The sequence below is a fragment of the Drosophila innubila genome, assembly GCF_004354385.1.
Source record: "Drosophila innubila isolate TH190305 chromosome 2R unlocalized genomic scaffold, UK_Dinn_1.0 1_C_2R, whole genome shotgun sequence".
In the NCBI taxonomy this organism is placed as follows: domain Eukaryota; kingdom Metazoa; phylum Arthropoda; class Insecta; order Diptera; family Drosophilidae; genus Drosophila; species Drosophila innubila.
In genome coordinates this window covers 1929926-1940793 of record NW_022995374.1, presented here as the reverse complement: position 1 = coordinate 1940793, position 10868 = coordinate 1929926, and the positions used below count along the sequence as shown (strand labels likewise).

At 33.8% G+C, this 10868-nt stretch overlaps 1 protein-coding gene across 1 annotated transcript; it reads right to left on the bottom strand.

Moving 5' to 3' along the window:
• Positions 1 to 9486: 9486 nt before the first annotated feature.
• LOC117785857 (histidine-rich glycoprotein) lies at positions 9487 to 10291 on the bottom strand. The gene is made up of 2 exons (XM_034624114.1): positions 10228 to 10291; positions 9487 to 10163 (listed from the first exon to the last, which is right to left on the bottom strand). Exons 1-2 carry the CDS (start codon positions 10289 to 10291, stop codon positions 9487 to 9489), a joined length of 741 nt encoding a protein of 246 aa, XP_034480005.1.
• Between the last annotated feature and the right edge of the window lie 577 nt (positions 10292 to 10868).

The window sequence follows — 10868 nt, the reverse complement described above, 5'->3', positions numbered from 1 at the left end:
CTGTCAAATTTTTTTATAGTATTATTTTATCTATTTTTTTAATAAATTAATTTATTGTTAATGTAGCAATTTAAAGTTTAGCTTGAAATCAGCTAAAACTGTGCAGATTATTAGCTGAAAAGCTGCCAATGTTGTTTGTTAGCTCGTTTAATTTGGCATTTGGGCAAGGGATATTAAACGCATTTTGACCTAATTTGGGCCAACGACAAAGCCAGACAACAACAACAACAACAGCAAGAGGAACAGCAACAACAATATTGAGATCCACATCAATGACAATGGCAATAGAAATGACAGAGAGAGAGAGAGGAGGAGAAAGGGAGAGAGAGTTGAACTAGGTTCTGTTTTGCACTTTGAACTGATTATGGGCAAATAGCTTTTGTGGGTTAACAGTTGGCCAGCTGGCCAGTTGTTGGCTATTGGCAGTTGGCAGTTGTGTTGCCTGCATTTAATGTGCAATGTAAGTGAAATTAACAGCATAAATGCATTTGCTATTGACACGAAAATATGTACATCCCAAAAAGGGATTCTAAACTCAAATGTCGAACAGAAAATGTCTTAAAGTCACTCATATATTTAAAGTGACACAAGGATTAACTCTGGCTAAGAATATGCAAATGAAGTACTGTCATTCTGACTGACTAACTGACTGACTGACTGACAAACTGACTGACTGACTGCTTGCAAGTTTCAATCAAAATGCAAATATTGATGCAGTTGACATATGACGTTGCTTCGGCCGGACGAACTGAAATCCGAATCAAAATCTGAGTCAGCTTCAGACCAAGACAGCATAAGCCATAAGCTACAACAGCATGCAGATTTATGATAACAACGAGCGAACAGTGTTGCCACAATTTCTAAGGCTAAAATTACTTAATTTGATACCAAAAAAGTAGCTGAGAATAGATTTAAAGAAAATAGTAAGATATAAATTGTAACACAGTCTAAAATTTTATAAAATTGATTCTTAAAAAAGGTAAAAAGTATCTCGAAAAACATTTACTTTTTTGTAGCTCATTCTTATCTGGAAAAAGAAGCAAAAAAAGGAACCTAAATAAATCTAATATTATGAAAATACCTTATGACAAGATAAAATGAATAATTTATCGCTTTTAAAAACATTTTTTAATTTAATTTGCTTTAACTAGCTAGACTTTTACTTTATTTGTATTCAATTTCCTGCATTTGTAACTTGTTTATATTAATGTTCTTATAATTTTAAAGTTTTATAGATGTTATGTATTTTTGACAGAAAATATATTGATTTTCTGAAAAGTATAAAAATAAGTTGATAATCTAAAAGAGTAGTTTATAAATTTTTTCAATTTTGTAATAGAGACAGATCTTTAACTAATCGATTTTCTACAACTTTTAAATACATTTTATGTGTGTTATGTATTTTTGACAGAAAATATATTGATTTTCTGAAAAGTATAAAAATAAGTTGATTATCTAAAAGTGTAGTTTATAAATTTTTTAAATTTTGTAATATATTCAGATTTTTAGCTAATCGATTTTCTACAACTTTTTCAATTACAAAAAAGCTTAGTTTAGCTACAAAAGAGCTAACATGACAACACTGCAAAAGAGTAAATATTGAGAGCGAGCGAAGGAGTGAGGGAATCAGAGTGAGAGAGAGAGAGATGAAGTGAGTGGAGTGTTCGGCTTTGCCAATGCAATAACAAAGGATAAAATAATAAGATTTAGCTCTTGACTCTGCCATCAAGTTGGCCGAACGCGATGTGATGTTGCGCCAGTGTTTTATTAAAATGCAAACACACAAACACTGATAACAACAACAACAACAACAACACTGATAACAACAACAACAATAAAGAGGGCCAGAAAAATATCAAGACGCCATCAGATTGAATAATGGAAGGAACATCAGCAGGTGCCGAGAGCTGCGGGCTTGTAGATAAATTAAAAGCAAGAATCAAGAGCAAAAAAAAAGGACAACAACTTGACAACAAACAAACAACAACAACAAAAACATGAAAAAGTAAAAGCAGAAGCAGAAGAAACAACAACAGCAACAGCAGCCGCTGCCAAGGTAACTTTTTTGTTATTATTTTTCAATTTCTTCTAAAGTTTGATGTCATTTTTCAAGTTTCAAGTGCTTATGATGTGAGTGTGTGTAATTCCTGTATATATATATATATATGTATATATATGTGTATAAGTTTGTAGTACTCTGCCTTGTGCATTGTTAAGCAATTTTTGATTAAGTTTTGCATAGAATTTCAATTTAGTCTTGCCACACAAAAGAAAACTTCTTGTTTTACTCACGTTGTCTTTTTTCCGGCCCGGAAAATTATTACAACACTCTGTGTGTGTGTGTGTGTGTGTGTGTATGAACAGTAGCTTAACAATGCAGATTTCAATTGATTGCAGAAGGAAAAAATACTGGTCAAACACTTGAGTTGTCTAACAATTGAAAAGCCTGCTAAAACATTTTCCAGACCGACAGGCAATTGTCATGGGGGAAATCCAATTAAAATTGCTTTGAAATGCAATGAAAATTGTTTTAATCATTTCTAATGCATTACAAAATGCATCTTTAGCATAATGAATAAAAATATGTACATATATTGAAATCGAAGGGTAACCAAATGATAAGAATAATAATAAAGAGAAATAAAATAATTCTGTAAGCAAATGGGTTTAAAGTGATTTTTTTATTATATAGCAGTTCGTTATTTATATAATTAAAAGTACTTGTTTAGCTTCATTGAGATAAATATGCCTGTCTCCATAGAAAAGAGTTGGCAATATTTTCTTATTTATTTGCTAAGCTCAAAGATTCATATAATAAAAATAAAATGAATTTACTGGAATTCTTCCTCTGATTTTTTTTATTTTATTTTTCAAAAATGCTTAAGAATCAAGAATGGGCGTGACTTTATATTAAATTTTTATAATCTGATATGCTACGCCCAATAAATAGTTATGGGCTGTCGGTGCTAATAAATGGTCTTGATTTATAGAGCAACTCATCCTTAATTCGAGTAGTCGATTGGATCGACAATCGTTTCAATCGAATCGACGTCAAAGGCAAAAACTGCGAATGGCAATTCATCAAGCTGACTTGGCAGCCAGAATGAATCAACCCAAATAAAAAAGGCGAGTCAAAGCAATTTATAGTTATACAAATATACTATACAATATCGAAAATATATATATATTTTGTGTGAGTCCACTTAAAAGCTGAAAAGTTTTTGCGAGCAAATTTTAATTGAATGGCAACGGATTGAAAAAGTTTGCCACGATGCCACTAAAATTGATTACACACATGCAACACTCAATGGCTGCAACCAGGAGGCATGTATGCAGATATTGAGATATTGAGAGCTTGTTGAGGCTGAGCCAGGCTGTGGAGGCTAAAGAGGCTGAGGAGGCTGAGGAGGCAACACACTTGTGTCAAATGCATGCGTTAAGCCAATATCCTGAGCTGAGCGCTTGCCACACACGTTGCAAGTCCTGTCGCTTTGCCAGCTTGTTGCAATTTATTCTAATCGCTTGTCAGGCAACAAAAAAAAAGCTAAAATAAAAGAAAAAAATGTATCCGAAAATTTGATACACTTGCTGAGTTTTGTATTCGAGTTTTTACTGTTTGTATGGTAGCTAAATGATATCATACTCCAATTTCATATAAATCTGGTAGAGATGTAACCTTTTATAATATGACAATTTTAAAGTTTCGTGGAAATATCTTTAAAGGCAACAATGTTTTTTATACTAAAAGTTGATTTTCTGTTAATCGTTTCTTTGACTATATAATATGGTAGTCCGATTATAACGAAATTTTATCAGCATGAGTATAACATTATTTAAAAATATTGCTAGATTGGTTGAGATATCTTAAAAAATAAAAAAAGTTGTTGATACTAAAGATTGATTTTTCACCGATCGTTCTATATGTCAGCTATGTGATATAGTAGTCCAATTTGAGGGAATTTTGAGATATTTTATAAAATAAATATGTTTATATACTAAAGTTTGATTTTTCAACGATCGTTCCTATGTCAGCTATATGATCTAGTAGTCAGACTTGAGTTAACTTTAGACTGAATGTCTAAGAAAATTAAAAACGTACAAATTAAAAGTTTTGTTGAAATATCTCCAAGTATAAAAAAGTTTTTCATACTAAATGTTGATTTTTCACCGATCATTCCTATGGCAGCTATATGAAATAGTTGACCGATTTGAACCAAATTTGGCGAGACTGTAAAAAACTACACGAAATGCATATTTTTTAAGAATTATTGAGATATCTTATAAAATAAAAAAGTTTGCGTATAAAAATTAATTTTTCAACGATCGTTTCCAATATTAAAAAGTGATCCGATCCAGCTGCTTTTGATATATGTACTGCCAGCAGGAATAAGAAGTATCTGTTTCAAATTTCAGCAAGATAATTTTAATGGAAGATTATTTTTCATAGAAATAAAATTATAATACCCTTGGGTAGGGTATTAAAAAATCGGAAAAATGGAGTCAAGAGTAGGCAACACTCGATGGTGCAACGATGCGTGTAACGAGCTGCAACTGCTGATGTTGTTGTTGTTGCAGACACGTGCAACATTCACAACGGTTAACCAAGTCAAGCCAAGTCGAGATCAGGCCAAAAAGGTTTCTGTGGTGTTGCCAATTGAGTGGCGGCAATCAATCTGGCCAGGAAAGTGTGTCAATAGCCGCCTATGCCATAAGCAGACCCTCTCTGCCCATGATTGACTGACTGATTGATTGATTGATTGATTGATTGACTGACGTTGTGACTGCTTGTTGTGTCGCCTTATGCCACTTAATTGACGTCAATCGCATTGAGTTTGTTGGCCCAAAATCACAGCTCGTTAGCCAAGTTTTGTTGCGTCGCGTCGCTTGTTGCCGACCATGTTGCATGCCACATTTTCACATTTTCAAATCACTTCCAACACTATGCTACCAAATTTGGCAATTATTAAATGACGTCGAACTGAAGAGGGTTTTCAACAATTGCGACTGCTGTTCTTGCCACGCCTTCTTTTTGTGCTGCCGCCTAAACCACATATCAGTTTTAACACCAAATCAACGGCAACAACATGACAGCGGTACACACACACAAACACACACACACACACACACACACACCCATATATACTCACACTCTTGAAGTCTTTCCCCCTCAAGTTTTATAAATGCTGCACAGTGGTCGACTGAGTGCAGTTTGTGGATAAAATCTGAAACTTTTGAGCTTGGTGAGATTTCAGTCTGATAGTTGAAATAGAAATATATAGCGCTACAGTAATGGTAGTTTCTTCTTATTATAAGAACTATTTTTTTGGTTGGCTGATTAGCTAAATAACAAAAATTAAAATTACGAAATATGCAAAACATAACTTGATTATATATACATTAATTTTATATACACTTTGAGGAGTTCCGAACGCTACAAAACATGTTTAATTAAAATAAAACCTGCTGTATAAATTACTTTAAACAATTCTTAATTGAATATTTTTTAATTTTATTCCAACGAATGTGAAATTTAATTTTTTGTCAGCTGTTTTTTAAAAATAAGCCACAGTTTGCTGCTGTTTTTTCTTGGCTGCCATTTAAAATGACACAACTTGGGAGTGAGTGTGTGTATATTTGTATGTGTGTGTGTCTGTGTACTGCTTAATGATTATTTGACGCCATATTTGATTGACGTGTGTCTGTTTGTGTGTGTGTGTGTGTGTTATACGCCTCGTTATGTGTCCGCTCACTTCCTTATAAATATTTCTTATTGTATTTATTTGATTGTGCGTATCAGTGTAAATATCTTTGTATGTGTGTGAGTGTGTGTATATGTGTGTGTGCGTGTTAATGGCCACCACAACCACAGGGCTGTTATGAATTTCTTCGTCTTAGCCAAATGACAATCTTTTACTATATTTATGCGTACTGCGCCAGTTTTTTTTTTCCATATTATCAAGTATTCCAATAACTCTTAAGTATTAATGTATTGGTGTGTGTACGTGTGATAGTTATTTTCCGGTGACATAATACTGACATAACCGTTAGCTATTTATAATTCGTTAATTAGCATTGAAGTGTAGCTAAAAAGTGAAGAAATTAAGTTATTTACGTAATGCGGCTAATTCTATATTTACCCAAGTAGACTAACTTTTAGTATTAAGTGTCACGATTGATTGACAAACCATTAATAACAACTTTCCATATTTATAGGTTATTCAAAGCTTTACTACAGAATGCTTAAATGTTCATTACTACACATTAAATTAAGTAAAATATTTCGGACATCTTTAAAACATGAAGAATAATTTAACTCTGCATTTGGAGCACATTTCGACATAGAAAATCAATTTAAAGAAATGTTTAATAAATACTATATATTAAATATTCCAGCAATGCTTAATAAAATATTATCAATAGTTCAAATATCTACATTTCATGCAGAACAATTTCAATCAGCAATCTTGACACATTTCGACGTTTAAATTCAATTAAATTTATTTATTGAATTATTGAATTATTTGAGAATATGTCAAATTTGATCACTTCGCACTAAAATGCTTTCAATAATTTATAAATCTTTATTACATGCTAAATAATTAAACTCTGCATTCGAAAATTATTAGTTCGATAGTTTGAATTGGTATTTAGTTGTTTTAATTTAGCTATTAAACCAATTGTTCACTACAAATTGAGCATATTCCTTACTTTAATCAGTTTGCCATCATTCTGTCTGTCTTATGAGCATTTCATGTTTTTTCAAGTTGAGACTTTTACAGTGCCTGCAGCAATTTTTCGTGTTCGTTTTCAACGCCTGTATGTGTGCGAGTGTGTAGGGTGTATATGTGTGTCTGTGTGTGTGTGTGTGTATGGATAAACTATGTAGAGTCCTTGAAAAATATGTAAGCCATACAAGCGTAATGCCAGCGGCTAAAAAAGTTAACAGTTGACATAGTTTAGAGTTGCTTGGCCAGACAGAGAGGGAATGAGGGGAACGAGTGAGGGGGTGAGGGGGGTGGATGCAGGCAGAGTGTGCGGGGGGAGGGGCTGGGAGGTTCAACAGCCAACAAGCAGAGGACGTTGAATGTGGAATGAATGAATGAATGTCTTAATAGCGTGTCAGGCAGTTGTTGTTGTTAGTTGTTACTGTTGTTGCTGTTGCTGTAGTTGTTGTAGTTGCTTTCGTTGTTGTAGTTGTTCTAGTTGTTGCTGTGGTTGTTGCTGCATGAAAATTGGTGCCAAACTAAATGAATTTAATTGCCGCTGGATATGAAAGTAATTATTTTGCTGTAGTTCGTGCATAGACACAACAAGTGGAGGGTGCAAAAAGGGGAGAGAGAGAGAGAAAGAGGGAGACAGGGAGAGTGTGAGGAGAGGAGAGGAGAAAGTGCTGGGGAGAGGGGCGAAGCGACTGAGGAAGAGAATGAGAAGCAAACTCAGGCAGCTAAAATGCAGCGAGGCCAAAGGCACTTGTCTCTCATTCTAGCCAAGTGTGTATGCGTGTGTGTGGGTTTGTTGGTGTGTGTGTGAGTGAGTGTGTGTGATGTTTGCTAAAGTGTATGTGCGTGTCTGTTATCGATGTGATGCGATGCACTTGCACTTAACAGCAAACAGACGTAGCACAGTGGTAAAAAATGCTAGACTAGTTGTTAATAATTAATAAATGTTTGTTTTTTTATGTATACAATTTTTTTTGTAGGTAATCTTTTTTATAATTTCACTTATCTTATTTTTTAATTTGAAAAAAAAATAAATAAATTTAAAAAGATTTTTAAATAAAATTAAATTTAATACACATCATCAGAAGAACAAATACAACTGTAAACATATGCACAGAATTTCTGTGTAAAAGTTATTATACCCGCTACTTAAAGAATTAATGGGTATATTGTGTTCGTTGGAATGTATTTATTGTATGTAATCTTGCCTTTTTTATGATATTTTTATTAAAAAGTATAGTTTATTAAAGAATTATAAAATCATATAAAATGAATTATAAAAGAAACCTATAAATTTTGCACACATCACAAAATTACTCTTTTAATTGTGAGCATGTGACATAGTTCATAATTTGTTCTACGGCTTCTCATTTGAAAAAAACATTAGACAAAAGCGTCTTAAAAAAATTTATTTTAAATTGGGTTCCTTATGTTGAAAGAAGATCAACTTTTTTATATCAATTTTTTTTATAGCTCTAAGCTGTTCAAAATTTATGCTAAAATTGAATAGAAAAAAGTTAATAAAGGGCTTGAATATATTAATAGAAATAAAAGCATCTTTGGTATTTGAAAACTAAAAATAATATACGCTCTTGTTTCCACTGTGCGCTGTGTACAAATCAAGTACACACATACACAGCCTTAGAGAGACACATAGCTAACACGCTCACACACTCACACACCCAGAAACACACATACTTGTACAGTTTGAGAGCAACTGCAAATTGCCCGCGGATATTCTGAGTTGTTCCTTAATTTATTCTCTTTTTGTGCGTTGTCCTTGCTGTTGTTGTTGTTGTTATTGTTGTTGTTGTTGCAGCTGCAGCATCATACAAAAGGCAACCATGTGTTATATGTTGCATGTGTGTGTGTGTATGAGTGTGTGTCTGTGTGTTTGATAGTGACAGTGTAATGTCAGTTGTTTACATGACTGCCCCTATTTTGTTGCCTAGATCAACTTTTTCTCCGTTGTTGGTGCTGTTGTTGTTGTTTGCTTTGTTGCAGACCTTGTAACAGTTTTGATCACACCCGATTGGTGATTACCCATTTTGTGAGTGCATCCATTACAAATTAGCATTCAATTCAAGTGCAGCGTTTGTCAGTAATCAATTAGAATGCATTCTTCTGTTTGCAATTGTTATATTTGTTTTTGTTTATACCCTGTACATTTCTAAAATGCAAAGGTTGTTAAAGGGAAATGCACTTTTTTTGGTTTTTCTCATCCTTAAAAAAATTAAATTTCACATTTATTTAACGTTAACTGATTTGAAACACAAATAATAATCTATACATATAAAACGCTTTGTCCTGACTCACTCACTGACTGACTGACTGACTGATCATTGCACTGCCCAAACCATAAGATCTAGTATTAAATATATTAATAAATCTCAATTCATTGTCATTATTTTTTGAGGTTTTTTTGCTCAAAAATAATGCTTATTTTTTAAGTTTTAAAGTACTTATATAAGTTAAAATTTTTTTATGTGAATCTAGGTGAAATTTCATAGATTATCCCTAAAGAAGAACTATGGTATATTTCACGCTTTTCAGTCACTGATTTTCTCTATAAAAATATTGAACTCGTCTACTTTATCTAAATCTTCATATCTTTCAAATTAAAATTTTTCAAATAAATAAATTTTTTTCAGATGTTTGTATATTATATAGTTAAATACACTCTTGTTATCTGTTATCTTAGAAAGTAGAAAAAATACACAAGGGAATTTAGGAAGCCATTTCTGTTGGCCAACATTTCAATATATTTTTATTCAATTTCGCAATCTTCAGTAGCGGGATCACATTTGGGTGGGCAATGTGGACCGCGACAGTGTGGACCATGTGGACCATGTGGACCATGGTGATATCCATGAGGGGGATAATAGATGGGATACCAGCCATAAATTGGTGGATAGCCTGAATAGTTAGGATAATGGGGATGATGAGGATGGCTTGGATGATCTGGAAGATTTGAATGGTGTGAACTGCCTGGATTTGGCTTTGGCTTTGGATTGGGCTTGGGCTTGGGCTTAGGCTGCAAAATCACATTGGTGTTACCGCTGGTGCCTTTAACTACCAGAGTGCAGAATGTTGTCGATGGAGTCTCGTCGGGAGTTCCACCCTCCTCATTTGAGTCATCACCGTTGAATGGAGGCTTAGGAAATCCATTTTCATTATCATTATCATCATCGTGTCCATGATGTCCCAGAGTTTTCTCCTCATCATCTGGGGTAATGACGCACAGTGGATAGACCTTCTTCTTCTTGCCATGGTCGGAGAAGAGAGTTGAGGACAAGCCAGTTTTCGAGGCCAGATGTTTGATGCCACTCAAGGGACTGCTGAGAAGACGAGCTTCGGGGACTTGTCCCTCCTCATTTGTCATCTGAAGGAGCTCATTGTATTCCTCTTTCGTCACCTGATGGAAACGCAGCAGTTGAGCCTTGGGAGCTAGAGGTATGAAAATAAAAATCAGGATAAATATCTAGATATATGGGGTGTATTTTCAAATACTTACCAGCATTGGCTGCAATAGCGCACAGCGCGATCACTGCCACAATTTGTAGAATCTTCATAGTTTCCCCGTCCAGCGATCGCCGAGATAGAATAACTTACAACTGATGCGACAAACATATTTATACCAAATTTGACAAATGTTGCTGGCCTTGGGCATTATTGTTATTCAAATCAGTTAATAGTTAAAGTGACACGCCCTTAAATTAACTGCGATAATGTGCATAATTTAAATGTTGTTCCAAATTCTCGTAGAATTCATTGAATAAACCAATCCCTTAATTGGCTATACGTTGCTTTCGCCTTGGCCAAAGAAACATGAAAGATTATGTTTAATAGCCGATGCCTCTATACGATAACTGTTTATTTATGGTCCATTTTGTTCGTCTACCAATGGCGAAATGGGAACGCATTTCATTCATTAAAATTATTCGGAGTATTGTCTTGGATTTGTGCCACATTTAATTAAAAATAAGGCAAATCGAGTAGCTTTAAGACATCACACACAATGGAGAAACCATTAGGGAAACCATCATAAAATTTAATTTATTTCGATTTCTTTGCGATTGAATATTGATTAGATTTTAAGAGCGATTTGCTTAGCTTAGCTTAAGATTGTTCTTTGCTTAAGATTATTCA